The following is a 20,034-nucleotide window of genomic DNA, read 5'->3' on the forward strand; positions in this document are numbered from 1 at the left end:
CGTTGATTTTTGTGACGTAGCAACGATATCGTTAACAAAATCGTTATGCGTGACAGCGAGCAACGATCAGGCCCCTGCTGGGAGATCGTTGGTCACTGGGGAAAGTCCAGAACTTTATTTCATCGCTGGATCTCCCGCAGACATTGCTGAATCGGCGTGAGTGAGGCCGATTCAGCGATGTCGTCACTGGTAACCAGGGTAAGCATCGGGTTACTAAGCACAGGACTGCACTTAGTAACCCGATGTTTACCCTGGTTACCATTGTAAATGTAAAAAAACAAACAGTACATACTTAAATTCCGGTGTCTGTCCCCTCGCCGTCAGCTTCCCGCACTGACTGAGCGCCGGCCGGCCGTAAAGCACAGCAGTGACGTCACCGCTCTGCTTTACGGCCGGCCGGCGCTGACACAGTGCAGGGAAGCTGACGGCGCGGGACAGACACCGGAATGTAAGTATGTACTGTTTGTTTGTTTTTTACATTTACAATGGTAACCAGGATAAACATCTGGTTACTAAGCGCGGTCCTGCGCTTAGTAACCCGATGTTTACCCTGGTTACCCGGGGACTTCGGCATCGTTGGTCGCTGGAGAGCTGTCTGTGTGACAGCTCTCCAGCGACCACACAGCGACGAAACGGCGACGCTGCAGCGATCGGTATCGTTGGCTATATCGCTGCAGCGTCGCTTAATGTGACGGTACCTTTACTGCACAGGATTGCAGCTGGTGGTGTGTGTGTGTGTTTGTTTTTTGGTCTTCTGTGATAGGTTTCTTTCAAAAGCCACTTCAATAATACTCCTTGGCTAATTATTGTAGGAGTAAGATAAGTAGTGAGCAGGCACATATATATAGGTCTGTTTACACAGGCCAGAAATATTTGCTGATCTGTGCTCTGTTTACACAGGCAGACTGCGCTAAACAATGCACTAAACAATCTGCAATAGATTGCATTAGCTGCCATAGTTCTAGGTAGCAGGAGTCCGGTTTACACAGCACCATGCACTACTGAGAGCTATGATGGTTTTATCTGCTGAAAAATCCTTTTGCTCATTCATGGGGTGATCGGCAGGCTGTTTATCCTGCATGATAACTGTGAAGCGAGCAGTGCAAGGAACACCTGTTTCACGATAATCTTTAATTGTAATTGTGTCTGGATCCATGGAAAACAAACTGCTGATGGATGGCATCCGTATACTGTCAACGTTTATCATTGCAAATGATAGGAGAAGCATTGTAATTTTATTTATCCATGTTTGAAAAACACGTAAAAAGTAATGACGTCTGAGCATAGGCTTAGTTTGTCCCCAAAGACGTGTGATGCTTGCATTCTCTCAAAATCATTAACCTAAATCTCCTACTTCTGAGCTGCTAAAACTTTTTATTTCTTCCCTCTTTTCTATACAAAATATGCACGGCATATGCGTTTTTTTTGTACAGAAGATGTGCATGGAATTTGGAAACCTATAGGGTAGTTTTGGTGTATTATCGTGGTTGTTTTGTTTTAGTTTTTTTGTTTGTTTTTTTCCCCCCTTTCAGATTCCACTCTAACGTTTGGGAATATTCTGTATCTTCTCTTGTTTGGATGGTGGATCAGCCTGTTTTATCTAATCATTTCAGTTGTGATGTTTATCTCCATTGTAGGATTCCCATACGGTATGTTTGACCACAGATTTTAATTAATTCTTTTGCGCTTTAGAATAAATGGCATCGGAAAATATGCTCCCAATTGTTGGGTATGTAAAACTTTGTATTTATTCACACATTGCAGTTAAAATGCATGCTTTTTATAGTTGGGTAAATGGAGTGCAGTTTATACAGATTAAAACTAGTAAAATTATGTTCATCTGTGAAACCCGTGCAGCCAAATACTGGATAGGAAATCTGCTGCAGCTCAATCCAGTTTTGTCATCTGAACTTGGTTTGCATACGTTTAAAAATATATTGGATCTGCCTAATAAGTACGTTTAAAATGTGAAAAAAATTTAGAACAAATGCTGTTTTAAATATTACATTTATAGTAAGTTACTTTGAAACATTATCCCATGTTAATTATACAATCAGAAAAAAATTACCAGTAGGTAATAAAAATATTGCTGGTATTTCAGAAATGTGACTGTTACTCTTCTGTAGGTGTGCTATGTTGGAGGCTTGCAATTTTCTTTGTTTGGCCATTTGGAAAGATCATTTTGCAGGTAAGAGCAGCTATTATATGGTGTGTGTATATTTTCAGTAGAATTGTATATTTTTGAATGTTGTAGCTATCTAGAGTTTTTGTATGGCAACTTTTCTCTTTTTAACCCCTTTTAAAGTTAACCTGACAGCTGACACAGACTACCCAATGTCTGGGGAGCATGTATTAGACGCTGGCTCTATTAAGTTTATGTGCACACGCTGCGGATTTTGCTGCGGATCCGGAGCGGCAGTTTTCCATGCCTTTGCAGTACCATGTAAACATATGAAAAACAATCTGCAGTGCACATGCTGCGGAAAAAAAGTAGCGTTATTTATCCTGCAGCATGTCCATTCCTTGTGCGGATTCCGCAGTGGTTTACACCTGCTCCATAATAGGAATCCGCAGGTGTAAAACCGCATGTGGAATCCGCACAAAATCCTCGGTAAAACGCAGTGCTTTTTTTTTAACCTGCGGATTTCTAAAAACAGGTGTGGAAAAATCCGCAGAGGTTCCATCTACGTGTGCACATACCCTTACTCAGCTAGGTATGCTTGACTCTGAAATGCTGTGGTGTTTCAGGGAGAATTATGCTTTAAAAGCCGCCGAAGACAGAGACCTCACTGTAGGCTTCTCCCTGTCCTCTGCCTTGAATAAAGCTGTCGGGGACCCACCTGTGTTGAAGTGCGTTTGAGTCAAAGATACCTGGCTGAGTTAATGCAGCCAGTGTCTGATACATGCTTACTTTTTAGGCATATAGGAAAAAACAAAACAAAAATCCCAGGCCTGTAGCTGCTAGCTACCTGCCAGTTGTACCCATCACCAGTGGGTCACTGACCACTAGTACCAGAGATACAGGTGCTCCAGGATTGCAGAACAGTTATTTTCTTTTTTTTTTCTTTCTTTCTTTTTAGACCACCTGGTCTAGGCAATATATCATCCACTTACATTCCCAGCACTCTACAGCGCAATCGCATCCAGGTCCTATTATGTGCACCTAAAATGCTTGTCTATACCTTCTTAAAATAAATCTTAGAAAACTTTAACTATTTTTGTTTTTTTCAAAGATTTCATAATTTTTTTTTTCTGCAGAGGACATTCCATGACAGCTCTTAATTCCTTTTTTTTCTTTTTTTTTTTTTTTTTTTCTTGGGACTGTAGTTTTTGTTGGTATTATTGTGGTGTACATATGACTTTGTGATTACAGCTATATTTAGCAATACAAATGTCATAGGATAAGTAGAGTATGACATCTTTAAACTATATTATTTAGTGTTTGTGCAAGTTCCAACCCCACAATAAACAGGTCATGGTGTAATCTATTACTTACCAAGGTAGAAAAACCTATTCCGTGTCCATTTAACCCCTTCCCGACCCATGACGCCACGTAGGCGTCATGAAAGTCGGTGCCAATCCGACCCATGACGCCTGTGGCGTCATGGAAAGATCCCGTACCTACAGATCGGGTGAAAGGGTTAACTCCCATTTCACCCGATCTGCAGGGACAGGGGAGTGGTAGTTTAGATTATATCTCAGTGATCAAAATAAAAAAAATAATAAATGACCCCCCCCCCCCCCCCTTTGTCACCCCCATAGGTAGGGACAATAAAAAAATAAAGTGTTTTTTCCCCCACTAATGTTAGGGGTGGGGCTAGGGTTAGGGCTAAGGTTAGGGTTTTGGTATGTGCACACGTATTCTGGTCCTCTGCGGATTTTTCCGCTGCGGATTTGATAAATCCGCAGTGCTAAACCGCTGCGGATTTATGGCGGATTTACCGCGTTTTTTCTGCGCATTTCACTGCGGTTTTACAACTGCGATTTTCTATTGGAGCAGTTGTAAAACCGCTGCGGAATCCGCACAAAGAAGTGACATGCTGCGGAATGTAAACCGCTGCGTTTCCGTGCAGTTTTTCCACAGCATTTGTACAGCGATTTTTGTTTCCCATAGGTTTACATTGAACTGTAAACTCATGGGAAACTGCTGCGGATCCGCAGCGTTTTCCGCAGTGTGTGCACATACCTTTAGAATTAGGCTATGTGCACACGGTGCGGATTTGGCTGCGGATCCGCAGCGGATTGGCCTCTGCGGATTGGCAGCAGTGTTCCATCAGGTTTACAGTACCATGTAAACCTATGGAAAACCAAATCCGCTGTGCCCATGGTGCGGAAAATACAGCGCGGAAACGCTGCGTTGTATTTTCCGCAGCATGTCAATTGTTTGTGCTGATTCCGCAGCGTTTTACACCTGTTCCTCAATAGGAATCTGCAGGTGAAATCTGCACAAAAAACACTGGAAATCCGGGGTAAATCTGCAGGTAAAACTCAGTGCCTTTTACCCGCGGATTTTTTCAAAAATGATGCTGAAAAATCTCACACGAATCCGCAACGTGGGCACATAGCCTTAGGGTTAGGGTTGGAATTAAGGTTGTGGTTAGGGTTGTGATTAGGGTTATGGCTACAGTTGGGATTAGGGTTAGGGGTGTGTTGGGGTTAGTTGGAGGTAGAATTGAGGGGTTTCCACTGTTTAGGCACATCAGGGGTCTCCAAACGCAACATGGTGCCACCATTGATTCCAGCCAATCTCGTATTCAAAAAGTCAAATGGTGCTCCCTCAATTCCGAGCCCCGACGTGCGCCCAAACAGTGGTTTACCCCCACATATGGGGTACCAGCATACTCAGGATAAACTGCGCAACAATTACTGGGGTCCAATTTCTCCTGTTACCCTTGTGAAAATAAAAAAATGCTTGCTAAAACATCATTTTTGAGGAAAGAAAAATGATTTTTTATTTTCACGGCTCTGCGTTGTAAACGTCTGTGAAGCATTTGGGGGTTCAAAGTGCTCACCACATATCTAGATAAGTTCCTTGGGGGGTCTAGTTTCCAAAATGGGGTCACTTGTGGGGGGTTTCTACTGTTTAGGCACACCAGGGGCTCTGCAAACGCAACGTGACGCCCGCAGAGCATTCCATCAAAGTCTGCATTTCAAAACGTCACTACTTCAATTCCGAGCCCCGGCATGTGCCCAAACAGTGGTTTACCCCCACATATGGGGTATCACCGTACTCAGGAGAAACTGGACAACAAATATTGGGGTCAAATTTCTCCTGTTACCCTTGGGAAAATTAAAAAATTCTGGGCTAAATAATTATTTTTGAGGAAAGAAAACGTATTTATTATTTTCACGGCTCTGCATTATAAACTTCTGTGAAGCACTTGGGGGTTCAAAGTGCTCACCACACATCTAGATAAGTTCCTTTTGGGGTCTAGTTTCCAAAATGGGGTCACTTGTGGGGGGTTTCTACTGTTTAGGCACATCAGGGGCTCTGCAAACGCAACGTGACGCCCACAGAGCATTCCATCAAAGTCTGCATTTCAAAACGTCACTACTTCACTTCCGAGCCCCGACATGTGCCCAAACAGTGGTTTACCCCCACATATGGGGTATCAGCGTACTCAGGAGAAACTGGACAACAACTTTTGGGGTCAAATTTCTCCTGTTACCCTTGGGAAAATAAAAAATTGCAGGCTAAAAGATCATTTTTGAGAAAATAATTTTTATTTCTTATTTTCATGGCTCTGCGTTATAAACTTCTGTGAAACACTTGGGGGTTCAAAGTCCTCACCACACATCTAGATAAGTTCCTTGGGGGGTCTAGTTTCCAAAATGGGGTCATTTCTGGGGGATCTTCAATGTTTAGGCACACAGGGGCTCTCCAAACGCGACATGGTGTCCGCTAAAGAGTGGAGCTAATTTTCCATTCAAAAAGTCAAATGGCGCGCCTTCCCTTCCGAGCCCTGCCGAGTGCCCAAACAGTGGTTTACCCCCACATATGAGGTATCGGCGTACTCGGGAGAAATTGCCCAACAAATTTTATGATCCATTTTATCTTATTGCCCATGTGAAAATGAAAAAATTGAGGCGAAAATAATTTTTTTGTGAAAAAAAAAAAAAAAGTACTTTTTCATTTTTACAGATCAATTTGTGAAGCACCTGAGGGTTTAAAGTGCTCACTAGGCATCTAGATAAGTTCCTTGGGGGGTCTAGTTTCCAAAATGGGGTCACTTGTGGGGGAGCGCCAATGTTTAGGCACACAGGGGCTCTCCAAACGCGACATGGTGTCCGCTAAAGAGTGGAGCCAATTTTTCATTCAAAAAGTCAAATGGCGCTCCTTCCCTTCCAAGCCCTGCCGTGCGCCCAAACAGTGGTTTACCCCCACATATGAGGTATCAGCGTACTCAGGACAAATTGGACAACAACTTTCGTGGTTCAGTTTCTCCGTTTACCATTGGGAAAATAAAAAAATTGTTGCTAAAAGATAATTTTTGTGACTAAAAAGTTAAATGTTCATTTTTTTCATTCCATGTTGCTTCTGCTGCTGTGAAGCACCTGAAGGGTTAATAAACTTCTGGAATGTGGTTTTGAGTACCTTGAGGGGTGCAGTTTTTAGAATGGTGTCACTTTTGGGTATTTTCAGCCATATAGACCCCTCAAACTGACTTCAAATGTGAGGTGGTCCCTAAAAAAAATGGTTTTGTAAATTTCGTTGTAAAAATGAGAAATCGCTGGTCAAATTTTAACCCTTATAACTTCCTAGCAAAAAAAAATTTTGTTTCCAAAATTGTGCTGATGTAAAGTAGACATGTGCGAAATGTTATTTATTAACTATTTTGTGTCACATAACTCTCTGGTTTAACAGAATAAAAATTCAAAATGTGAAAATTGCGAAATTTTCAAAATTTTCGCCAAATTTCCGTTTTTATCACAAATAAACGCAGAATTTATTGACCTAAATTTACCACTAACATGAAGCCCAATATGTCACGAAAAAACAATCTCAGAACCGCTAGGATCCGTTGAAGCGTTCCTGAGTTATTACCTCATAAAGGGACACTGGTCAGAATTGCAATAAACGGCAAGGTCTTTAAGGTCAAAATAGGCTGGGTCATGAAGGGGTTAAAGATAGTATCTGCTGCTGATTGGTAATGGCTCAACGATATTGCGTCATAGTGGACGTCTGCTCTGACGTAATGGCAAAGGCTGTGGCAACTGACTGCAGTGGTCAAATGACAGAGCAATGCCATATTCCTAGGAATAACAGCACTGTTATTGTGTTGAAATATTAATTTATTTTTTTATGGTGAACTAAAGTGAATAAGCAGGAATTATCCAGTTGTGAACAACTCTTTAAATGTTGGTACGTTTTTGTAATGCAATTGGTGTCTGTTCTAGAGTGGTAGACTGCACAATAGAAAATGCCTTGTGAGGTTCTCAAAGTGTGAGGCTATACCAGAGGTTGATGAGGTGGAGAAGACGCTCCTTATTGAAAAAAGGGAGAGACTACATGCAAATTCCCACAGCTGTGAGGTCAACTACTGGGTAAATCTATTACTATCAATTGGAATTGTATTTACAGCTCTTTCTATGTTGAAGACTTTTTTTTACCTTGTGTGCATGTTTTTTTTTTTTTTTCTCTCCAGATGCGTCTCAGCACTTACATTTGGTTATTTGTGGGATATCCTGTGCTTGCAGTAGTCCATGGGCTTGCCTGTTTAATATCCTGGCTCTCAGTATTTTTCATCCCTGTGTCTAAGATGAATGGCAGGGTTTTATCAACTGTGCTTTTAATGCCTCCAGAGCATGTGCACATACACCAAGAAAACCAGGTACAATTGTTATTTATTATTATTATTATTATTATTATTATTATTATTATTTATTTATATAGCACCATTAATTCCATGGTGCTGTACATGAGAAGGGGTTACATACAGGGTTATAGATATCGATTACAGTAAGTAGGTTTACAGTGACAGACTGGTACAGAGGGGAGAGGACCCTGTCCTTGCGGACTTGCATTCTATGGGATAGTGGGGAAGAGACAGAAGGTAGGGGCGAGGCGGTGGCTCTGGCAATGGCGAGGCAGCAGCACTGGCGATGGCGAGGCGGCAGAATGGTTATTGCAGGCTGTAGGCTTTCTTGAAGAGATGGGTTTTCAGGTTCCGTCTGAAGGAGCCGAGGGTAGTGGATAACAGGACGTGTTGAGGCGTGGAATTCCAGAGGTTGGGGGATATTGGGGAGAAATCTTGGAGGCGGTTGTGTGAGGAACGAATAAGTGTGGAGGAGAGTAGGAGGTCTTGGGAGGATCGGAGATTATGTGAAGCAAGATAGTGGGAGATTAGTTCAAAGATATAGGGAGGGGACACGTTGTGGATGGCTTTGTAGATGGCTTTGTTAGTAGTTTGAACTGGATTTGTTGGGGAATTGGGAGCCAGTGGAGGGATTTGCAGAGGGGAGAAGCAGGAGAGTAGCGAGGAGAGGTGGAATAGCCGGGCAGCAGAGTTGAGGACAGACTGGAGCGAGGTATACCCTGTAAAGACTCTAAGCATATTTTGCTGTTTTTTTTTTTGTTACATTTATTTTTTACCTCTTAGCAATGTTCTGAGTATTACTATTACTATTTTCTTATGCTGGGGGTGTCACTGGGTCTTAATCCGGTATCACGCACTCAACAGAGCAAGAGATGAGTGAACAGTCCCAAGAACCGCTATTTCATGAAAATAATAATTATCTTTATATAGCGCCATAATATTCTGCAGCGCTTTACAGTTTAACAGTTCATACACGAGTCATAAGTAACAACATTAAAAATGATACAATAATTAAAGCAAAATTAGACGGCCCTGCTCGCGAGAGCTTACAATATACAATGAGGTGGGGAGAGACAAAGTACAGGGGCTTATTTACAACTAGATGGTGGCCTGATTCTAACGCATCGGGTATTCTAGAATATGCATGTCCACGTAGTATATTGCCCGGAGCCACGTAGTATATTGTCTAGCTACGTAGTATATTGCCCAGCCACGTATGTCACAGGTTAAATAAATAAAAAACATATCCTCACCTTCCGAGGGCCCCTTGTAGTTCGGTCACATGACCGCGACGTCATGGCATGTCCTTCTCCCATACCATCCTTGGCACCGGAACCTGCCGCTTGCATGGAGCAGTCACCGGAGCATCGCGAAAGGTGAGTATATAATGATTTTTTATATTTTTAACATTAGATGTTTTTACTATTAACGATGCATAGGCAGAATCAATAGTAAAAACTTGGTCACACAGGGTTAATAACGGTGGTAACGGAGTGAGTTACCTGCGGCATAACGCGGTCCGTTACCGCTGGCATTAACCCTGTGTGAGCGGTGACTGCAGGGAGTATGGAGCGGGCGCCGGGTGCTGACTGCAGGGGAGGGACTAATCGGACTGTGGCCGTCGCTGATTGGTCACGGCAGCCATGACAGGCAGCTGGCGAGACCAATCAACGACTTGGATTCCATGATAGACATAGGCCGCGACCAATAAATATCCGTGAAAGACAGACAGACAGAAAGACGGAAGTGACCCTAAGATAATTATATAGTAGATGATGGTCCAGCCATCTTGAGAGAGTGGGGGATAGATAAAAGTTGAATGAGCTAGTCACCTCCCAGTATTTGAGGTGCTATTGGGTGTGGTGGAGGTTGATGGAGGGTTATTCTCAGATAGTGAAAGGGACACACAGACTGTGGAGACCTGCGTGTCTTAAACAGTGCCTTCCCCCATCCCACCAATCCCGTAATGAAACAGACAGGATTGGGTGGGTTCAATCAGGTCGGTCAGTTTTTATTAATTACTTGAGCAGAAAAAGGCAATTGCATTTCATAATGGGCGGCTCGTCGCCGAGATCCTGTGATCGACAGGCGATTTGGTTACAAACCTTTGCCCTCCTCCACTTCATCCGCCACAGAGGATCCTGTGTATGACCTACACAAGACTCCGTCCACCACCCATCAACATTAGGGCCTGTTCAACTCCATCCTGCAAGCCGGACAAAAAAAAATATCGAGGCCGATGTCCGTAAGGTGGACTCCATCTGGTCGTAATAATGCTGTTATTCCCTTTCAGCTGGTGGTGACTAACCACAATACCGCATTTTCCCCTCACGAATTTTGTCATCCATGCATTTAATTTTTTTCTTTGCGCGCTCTATGGCTTTTTCGTTTCTTGCACCATGCAAGACTGCCTGTGGTATTATCTGTGACCACATCAATACCATATTCGTGAATAAACAGCTAAAATGTTGGATGTCTGTTGTCATCCATTTATAAAGATCATCGATTTTGCGCTTGCCAAGATCATTGCCACCAATGTGTATCACTATTATCACCGGGTGTTTAGCCCTCCTTGAGATGTCAACTATCTCTTGGAACACTTGCTGCCATTGGAGGCCTCTGATACCTCTCCAGTTGACTTCTAGACCCGGGAAGCCAAGATTTCTTCCTCCGGGCCACAGTTTGGCCCTTTTTGCCGCCCAATAGACATGAGTGTCCAAAAACCCAAACTTCTATTCCTGTAAGAGATAAAATGTGTTACTTTAGCAAATCTGGTCTTATGTATCTGGAGAAACATGCGGATTTCCATCGACCAATTCTCTGCACTTCAGCCTCCAATACTCCTGCCCTAGCCACTTCTGTGGCTGCCCCAATTCGGAAAGAATGTGTCCCGTATTGTTTCGGATTAGCGCTGTTTTTTTTTCTAAGCACAGCGCGAACATTGCCTGGAATTGATACTTGCTAAGAGGGGACCCGTCTGTATGAGAGAGAAAAAATTTGCTTGCGTGTCTTACTACCGTGTATCTTTTGACTTTTTTTAGCGGGCATACTGGGTCATCTGCTGAGTTAACCAGCACCCACGAGCCCCTACCAGTGGGATTGCACTTGGATTTCTCACTCTAATGCGCTGAGCGTCGCTGCATATGACTATGTCCTCATTAATTAAACTGTCTTCCGACGCATTTTGTGACCATGGTAACAACTCGCTAATGCGCAGTGCACCGAAAAAAGCGATGGCGATCGCAGCAGATATGAAGATCGCCTCGTATTGCAATTAGCAGACCGATGGGGCTATTGAAATAATGTCATGCAATAGTCTCAATGAAATGGGGCGACGACATTCTTGACTCGGTTGAAGCCTTTTCCAGCCTTTAATGGCTTGTTTAATGAGGAAGAGCTTTTACATTGGCCCACCCCATAAGTTGAAAGAAAAAGGCTAACCCCGATAATTTCCGTTGCACCAAAGTACCAGATATCCCTCTTTCCCTTTGCTGAACCAAAAATTCTGTCGTCACTTCTCTAGCTTGGTCACAATTATTGACAATTAATGAATTAATGAGCACCACTCCTCCCAAGCCTTACCATAGATCTGCCAGGTAGCCGTTGTAACGGAGGCGTGGATTAACCCCTTAGAGACCCTGCCTTTTTTCTTTTTTGCGTTTTTGTTTTTCGCTCCCCTTCTTTCCAGAGCCATAACTTTTCTTAATTTTCCGTCAATATGGCCATGGGAGGGCTTATTTTTTGCAGGAAGAGTTGTACTTTTGATGGACACAATTGGTTTTACCGTATCGTGTACTAGAAAATGGGGAAGAAAAATTCCAAGTGCGGTGAAATTGCAAAAAAAGTTTGGCTTTTTTGCTAGGTTTACTAAATGCTATAAATGACCTGCCATTATGATTCTTCAGGTTATTATAAGCTCCTATACACCAAACATGTCTAGGTTCTATTTTATCTAAGTGGTGAAAAAAAAAATTCCAAACTTTGCTGAAAAAAAAACAAACGCAATTTTCCGAGACCCGTAGCGTCTCAATTTTTCGTGATCTGGAGTTGGGTGAGGGCTTATTTTTTGCGTGCCGAGCTGGCGTTTTTAATGATACAAATTCAGTGCAGATATGTTCTTTTGATCGCCTGTTATTGCATTTTAATGCAATTACGTGACAAAAAAAAGGAATTCTGGCAGTTTTTTTTTGTTTTTTTTATCGCTACGCTGTTTAGGGAAAGAGGGGGTGATTTAAACTTATATTTTTTTTATTTTAAAAACATTTTTTACTTTTGCCGTGCTTCAATATCCTCCATGGGAGGCTAGAAGCTGGCATAGCCTGATCGGCTTTCCTACATAGGAGAGATGCTTAGATCGCCCCCATGTAGTAGAATGTAAGTCCGCAAGGACAGGGTCCTCTCCCCTCTGTACCAGTCTGTCATCATGGAATTAATGGTGCTATATAAATAAATATAATCTGTAGCAGAATTACAGCATCGCTATGAGCGCCGACCACAGGGTGGCGCTCACAGCAATCCGGCATTACCAACCATAGAGGTCTTCAGAAGACCTCTGGTTGTTATACCAATGCACGGATGACCCCCAATCACGTGACGGGTCAGCGGTGCCGCATTTGCGGCCGGGAGTGCTTGTTAAATGCCGCTGTCAGTGTTTGACAGCGGCATTTAACTAGTTAATAGCGGCGGGTGGATCGCGAATCCACCCTCCGCTATTACGGGCACATGTCAGCTGTGCGTTATTATGCAAACCGAAGGGTCCTTAAAACAATCCACCACACAGAGGATCAAATGGTCCAGGAACGTGGATACAGTCCAGTAACGTCATAAATGCCACAGGAGATGAGAATCACAATCCTCTGCTTAGAGATCAATATGGCAGTGCGGCTGCTGATACTTCTCCAGAGTGGTTATGAATGGACTGTCAGGAAAAGTCAGCAGGGGTTCATCAAGAGGCATGGATACATTCAGGCTGCAGATAGTAACTGAACTAATTCAATTATTGGACCTTTTGTAAGGTAATACTCTAGACAAGACCTGGGAATACATAGAATGATAGAGCAACAAGAAAACACTCCTAAAATCAGTAAAAATATGAACATAGAATTATAACCCGAACACCATATCACACCATCACATCGGGCTTCAGCAGTTAATTTACTAGTTATTGACCTTCATGGTTTATGCTCTGTATCAAGTCTTCTCCTATTCTCGGGATAGTGGACATCCAATTATTGAATTCTGTGAATATGGCTTCTGAAACCCTCAAATCCCCAAAACAGGGCTCTAGATCGCAAGATGGACAATGAATGGAGCAGAGGTCGATCATCCAGTTACCTGATCTCAGAGCTTGAGACTAAAGGTACCTTCACACATAACGATATTGTTAACGATATCGTTGCTTTTTGTGACATAGCAACGATATCGTTAATAAAATCGTTGTGTGACAGCGACCAACGATCAGGCCCCTGCTGGGAGATCGTTGGTCGCTGAACAAAGTCCAGAATTTCGTCGCTGGATCGGCGTGTGTGACACCGATCCAGCGATGTCTTCACTGGTAACCAGGGTAAACATTGGGTAACTAAGCGCAGGGCCGCGCTTAGTAACCCGATGTTTACCCTGGTTACCATCCTAAAAGTAAAAAAAAAAAACAGTACATACTTACCTAACGCTGTCTGTCCTCCAGCGCTGTGCTCTGCACTCCTCCTGTACTGTCTGTGAGCGTCGGTCAGCCGGAAAGCAGAGCGGTGACGTCACCGCTCTGCTTTCCGGCCGCTGTGCTCACACAGACAGTACAGGAGGAGTGCAGAGCACAGCGCTGGAGGACAGAGAGCGTTAGGTAATTATGTACTGTTTGGTTTTTTTACTTTTAGGAAGGTAACCAGGGTAAACATCGGGTTACTAAGCGCGGCCCTGCGCTTAGTTACCCGATGTTTACCCTGGTTACCGGCATCGTTGGTCGCTGGAGAGCGGTCTGTGTGACGGCTCTCCAGCGACCAAACAGAGACGCTGCAGCGATCCGGATCGTTGTCGGTATCGCTGCAGCGTCGCTTAATGTGAAGGGGCCTTAAGGCTAGGTTCACATTTGCAGTAGAGTCTGCAGCGTCTCGTCCTCAACTGCAAACGCAATGCAAAACGCATGATAACGTTGCATTTTTTTCCGCAACAACTTGCACTTGGCAGGTAAAAAAAACCGCGACGTCTGCACGCGTTTACACATTTTGCTCCTGTATCAAGATGGATCTTCGCATGGAGAGTTTCTATCCGAATCTGGATTTGGATGTGAACTTGTTTCTTTCCTTTGCATTTGCTTGTCAGCAAGAACGGAAAAGAGAACAGAGAAGACTGCGTCGGCGCTTTTGGCAGCACCCGATTCTTGAACTATGACCGAGCCATGGAGTCTACCACTCCTTATACGGTGAGCTCCGTGAAAACCCACAAAAATATTTCGAGTACACGAGGATGTCTCAAGACAGCTTTATGGAATTGCTGGACCGTGTACAAGGCGCCATCAGGAGGCAGGACACCCAGCTTCGTAGAGCAATTCCTGCAGAGGAACGTCTGCTGGGCAGCACGGTGGCGCAGTGGATAGCACAGCAGCCTTGCAGCGCTGGAGTCCTGGGTTCAAGCCCCACCAAGGACAACATCTGCAAAGAGTTTGTATGTTCTCTCCGTGTTTGCATGGGTTTCCTCCGGGCACTCCGGTTTCCTCCCACATTCCAAAGACATACTGATAGGGAATTTGGATTGTGAGCCCCATCGGGGACAGCGATGATAATGTGTGCAAATTGTAAAGCGCTGCGGAATATGTTAGCGCTATATAAAAAAAAAAATAAAGAAAAAGATAAAGTCTGCTGGTGACACTAAGGTTAGTAATATTTAAACATTAACGCCTGTCATAATTATTATTGTTCTGCATTGTACTTAATATTTTTCCCTTTTTTTGTTTAGCTTAAATACTGTCCTAAATATTATTGTTCTAAAAGCCATGTTCTTTCTCTTTATTTCTTCTTTCTTTTCTTTCTTTCTTTCTTTTCTTTCTTTCTTTTCTTTTTCTTTTCTTTCCCCCAAGTCATAAAAATTATTGTTCTGATTTTTATATTTTTCTTTTTGGCAGATTCCTGGCTACCGGAGAGAGCCTATCATCGCTCCATTTCCAGTTCCGGATGGGAATTTCCACTCTCTGGGATTGTCGCAGACACCTGCCGGGCTTTGTGGGATGTTCTCCGTGCAGAATTTATCCCCCTACCCCCCACGGAAATCTGGCAGCAAACTACAAACCAATTTTTTGAAGTTTGTGATTTCCCCAACTGTTTGGGAGCAGTGGACGGAAAACATCAGGATTACCAAACCGGCTAGAACTGGATCCGAGTACTTTAATTATATATAAAAAAAAAAAATTTCCATAGTGCTCATGGTGATTGCAGCTGCAGACTGTAGGTTTTTCGCTGTGGACATTGGATTTTTGGTCGTGGTAATGATTCGCAGACATTTAAAAACTCGGACATGGGCCAAAGGTTGTATGGGAATCATTTTAATTTCCCCCTGCCACGACCTCTTCCCAACACACTCAAGGCCCGCCAATGCCATTTGTTGTGGTTGGGGATGAGGCCTTTCAGATGTGTGGAAACCTCCTGAAACCATACTCCAGTCGTGACTTGAACCACACAATAAGGATTTTTAATTAGACTGACCAGGGCATAAAGAACTGTTGTGTGCCTTTTGGTATCCTTATCAAAAAAAGCGTGTGCACAGCTCCAAGAGGTGGTGCCCATGTAGGTTCCAAAACCTTAGTAATATATAGCAAAAAACCTGGCACTCAACTTGTGGTATATTCCAAATGCAGTAACAGCAAAACGTTTCGGTCATAAACCGCAACCTTCATCAGTTACTGTAAATTATAGAATCAACAAAAAATATAATAAAGTATATACAAACGTTATATGGCTCAATATCAAATATTCAATGGGACAAGATTAGAAATGATAGAAACATCCTGGCACAGTCACATAGGATTTATTGGACAAACTAAGTGAAATTACGCACCATATTGTAAGGGATGGTGAGATAAATATTGTGTCTTAAATAGCACACGGGGATGTACGGCTGAAAAGATTAAGCAAAGGTAAATGTGGGGAGCATAGCTCCACTGCCATAGACTAAAGTAGACGTGGAGTATATGCATACCCCTATTCAGGAGGGCACAGGTTTGAGGACATTAGTGAAAACGCAGCCTGTGCTAAAGATAAATAAAAAAAAAAAAATATATATATATATAGTTAGGGTATCGGTTCTCCCAAACTAAGGAGGGGAAATGGAGCTTAAGCCGGTGATCAAAGCACCGTGTGTTATCTTACCCGACCGAGGTGCTGCTGCAGACTATGGCTATACTCCCCATCTTTTTTACACATTTACCTTTGCTTAATCTTTTCAGCCGTACATCCCCCTGTCTGCTATTTAAGACACAGTATTTTTAATATTACTTCAGACTGGAGAGATGACCCTAATCCACTTCATATCTTTACTCACCTGCCCGTGTGTCAGAACTATTGCACTCAGGATGCAGACAACTGAGGCAGGTGAGCATTGTTGACCCCTGGCCTTTTTTGCTGTATTAATATATATTTTTGGAGGATTTTTGCCACCTCATAGCTCCATTACACACACAAGAAGCAATGCTGCTGGTAAAGCAAATAAGAGGAGCTGTAGATTGTGTCATGGAGATATGAGGTGTCAAAACCAGTGTGTTGCCGGCGCACAGTGTGTGTTGCCAGCGATGAAGGAGACAAAGATCAAGCAGTGATTGGGGGAAAACACATTTTTATTTATTTTTTTCTTTTTACCGTGGTGGCGGTGGACAGCCGTGCAGGATCTGGGCCCGGCCTGGAGGTGGAGGTGGATGGCCGTGCAGGATCTGGACTTGGCATGGTGGTGGAGGTGGACGGCAGTGCAGGATCTGGACCCGGCCTGCTGGTGGAGGTGGATGGCCGTGCAGGATCTGGACCCAGCCTGGTGGTGGTGGTGGATGGCAGTGCAGGATCTGGACCCGGCCTTGTGGTGGTGGAGGTGGACGGCAGTGCAGGATCTGGACCCGGCCTGGTGGTGGAGGTGGACGGCCGTGCAGGATCTGGACCTGGCGTGGTGCTGAAGGTGGACCGCCGTGCAGGATCTGGACTCTGCATGGTGGTGGAGGAGTGGCTTTCAACAGGACCCCGGCATGGTGGTGGCGGTCTAGTGGTGTGCGGCAGGACTGGGCATGGTGGTGGCCGTACAGTAATATGCAGCATAACTCGGTATACAGTTTGTGTATTTGGTGGAAATACCACCTGTGCAAGGTGGTAGTACTGTCTGTTGCATAGCCTGAACATAAGCAGTGTTGCAGGCCTGCATCACGTTGATCTGGAGTTCAGGCGTAAGGTGTTTTGACATGCCCTGCTCTATCTTGTTAAAAAGAAAATAAAAAAATGGTGTGCTGGTCTCTGGAGGTAGGCTTCCAGACGGTTAAGGCGTTGGTTGACATCCTGGAAAAGTGTGTTTTAATATGGATCAGACCACTGACCACTTTCCAGTCTATCACCCAGCACCTTTAAGCCATTCTGGAAGACCGAGTTCAAGTGAATAAACTCGGGCATGAATGACCTGTCCGAGGCCTTCTGCCGCTGGCAGGAAGAGCCCACCCTCCCCCCCAAAAAAAGCAGACTGGGACAGGGGATCACCTGAAGGACCAGCTGCCTGTTCTCCAGCCTGTGACTCCGACCCACTTGCTGCTTCGCTGGTGGATGGCTGGGACTGGTCCGTGGCAGTTCAATGAGGGACCACTGCAGAGGAAGATCCAGGTTCGAGGGTGCTGCTACAGGTTCTGTGAAAAGTAAAACATTACTACCAAAAAATAACAATTGTAAAAGCGCCAACTCCTGTGGAATACAAAAATTCATATTCATGAATACAACACAATGGAATACAACACAAAAATACTTGCGTTCTCTGAGCAAGGACAGACCTCAGGAAAGCCAGCATCCGGTGGTATTAATATTTCTCGATCCTTGCTGCAGCACCACTGCGAACTTGGGTCTCCTGTCTCGGGTCCTTGTTGAAGTGATCCTTCATCGAACGCCAGCAGGTTTTGACTTGGATCACTGTGAAATCGGAAAAAAAATTGTTAAACAATGCACTTTAGGCAGGGATCTTACAACCGTGTGTGATGTGATAAACTCGCATGAGTTTATCGCATCACACACGGTTGTGTTATTCCGGCCTTCAGGTTCACTGCTGAGTCAGACCACACTGCAATACTTACGAAAAGCCTATCTGACACGTGATGTGGCATTGTCCCAGTCATCCATCAGCGATTGGGCCACCTCAGTCCACAGCCACCAAATCACCAGTGTCCGAGTGCTACTGCTCCCGGGTGTCCTACAACAGAACTCGCTCCTGCACCAGGGTGATGGAGGTAATTCTCAATAAAATCCTCTTGTTGTGGGACCTAGAAATGAAAAACGACATTAATGTTGGAAAGAGAAAACACTAGGGCAGAGACACACTGCCGTATTTCTCGTGCGAGAATCATTATAAAACTCATACTGGCTGTCTGCTCTCCTGATCGGAGCTTGACAGCTGCATAGTAATCCATCATACTGTCATGCTAGGGTCAGTAGAGGCCAGTCCGTGCAGTGGGATGGGATTATCGCACGAGGAATATGGCAGTGAGTCTCTGCCCTTAAAACAAACAGTCAAAAAAATCCAAACGTCCCCAAAACAGTCGAGAATAAATGAAGAAAGGCAAGAGTACCAACAGTCAAAAATAAACCAAAACAGTCAAGAATACTTACATGCCCTCTTGCCATCAGAGCTTGGGCCTGAGTCTGCTGCTCCTGTTCATCTGCACTGGAAGGGTTCTGTGAAAATAAAAATATTTTGCCACATTTGTATAATAGTCACAGTGAATACTTGCCACTCAGCAGCAAATGTACTCACTTCAGTCTCCTGTCCACTTTGTGAGGTCTGCTCTGCACTGGAGGACATGATGAGGAATGCTGCAAGAATGATAGAAATCATTGCAGACTGCAGGGAGAAAAACACAGGCAGACATATCGCTTGTATACCGTATGTACTCGAATATAAGCTTACCCCCCCTAATTTTGCCACAAAAACTGTGAAAACTTAATGACTCGAGTATAAGCCTAGGGTGGGAAATGCAGCAGCTACCGGTAAATGTCAAAAGTAAAAATAGATACCAATAAAATTGAGACATCAGTAGGTTGTGTTTTTGAATATCCATATTGAATCAGGAGCCCCGTATAATGCTCCATAAAGTTTATCATGGCCCCATAAGATGCTCCATATTAAAATATGCCCCATATAATCCTGCATAAAGGTTAATAATGGCCCCATAGACACATTTGCCCAATATAATGCTGCACAAACGTTGATTATGGCCCCATACAGACACTTGCCCCATACAGACACTTGCCCCATATAATGCTGCACAAACGTTATGGCCCCATAAGATGTTTCATTCAGACACTTGCCCCATATAGTGCTGCACAAACGTTATGGCCCCATAAGATGCTCCATACAGACACTTGCCCCATATAATGCTGCACAAATGTTATGGCCCCATAAGATGCCCCATTCAGACACTTGCCCCATATAGTGCTGCACAAACGTTATGGCCCCATACGATGCCCCATAGAGACACTTGCCCCATATAGTGCTGCACAAACGTTATGACCCCATAAGATGCTGCCCCATACAGACACTTGCCCCATATAATGCTGCACAAATGTTATGGCCCCATCAGATACCCCATCCAGACACTTGCCCCATTTGCTGTTGCTGCGATAAAAAAAAAAAAAAAATCATACTCGCCTCTGTCGCTCAGGCCCCCGGCACTTTCAATATTCACCTGCTCCTTGTTCCGGCGCCGCTCCATCTTCAGCGTCTTCTCAACTGATGTTCAGGCAGAGGGTGCGCACTGTCACTGCAGAAGACGCTGAAGACGGAGCGGCGCCCGGAAAGGGGAACAGGTGAATATCGCGCAGCGATGCGCTCCCCTCCCCGTTATACTCGCCTGCTCCTGGCGCTGTGCAGTCCCTGGCGCCGTAGCTTCTTCCTGTGCTGAGCGGTCACCGTTACTGCTCATTACAGTAATGAATATGCGGCTCCACCCCTATGGGAGGTGGAGCCGCATATTCATTACTGTAATGAGCGGTACCATGTG

General features: G+C 44.2%; 1 protein-coding gene across 3 annotated transcripts in view; it reads left to right on the top strand.

Moving 5' to 3' along the window:
- LOC138676261 (uncharacterized) overlaps positions 1 to 20,034 on the top strand; it is a 211,740-nt gene that overhangs the window by 90,510 nt on the left and 101,196 nt on the right. For all 3 annotated transcript variants that reach the window (XM_069765375.1, XM_069765374.1, XM_069765376.1), the window contains exons 5-8: positions 1,533 to 1,649; positions 2,127 to 2,188; positions 7,399 to 7,545; positions 7,647 to 7,832. In XM_069765375.1, the coding sequence (XP_069621476.1) occupies positions 1,533 to 1,649; positions 2,127 to 2,188; positions 7,399 to 7,545; positions 7,647 to 7,832 (512 nt within the window). The remainder of the gene's footprint in view (positions 1 to 1,532; positions 1,650 to 2,126; positions 2,189 to 7,398; positions 7,546 to 7,646; positions 7,833 to 20,034) is intronic.

Source organism: Ranitomeya imitator, chromosome 4, assembly GCF_032444005.1.
Source record: "Ranitomeya imitator isolate aRanImi1 chromosome 4, aRanImi1.pri, whole genome shotgun sequence".
NCBI classification, from domain to species: Eukaryota; Metazoa; Chordata; class Amphibia; order Anura; family Dendrobatidae; genus Ranitomeya; species Ranitomeya imitator.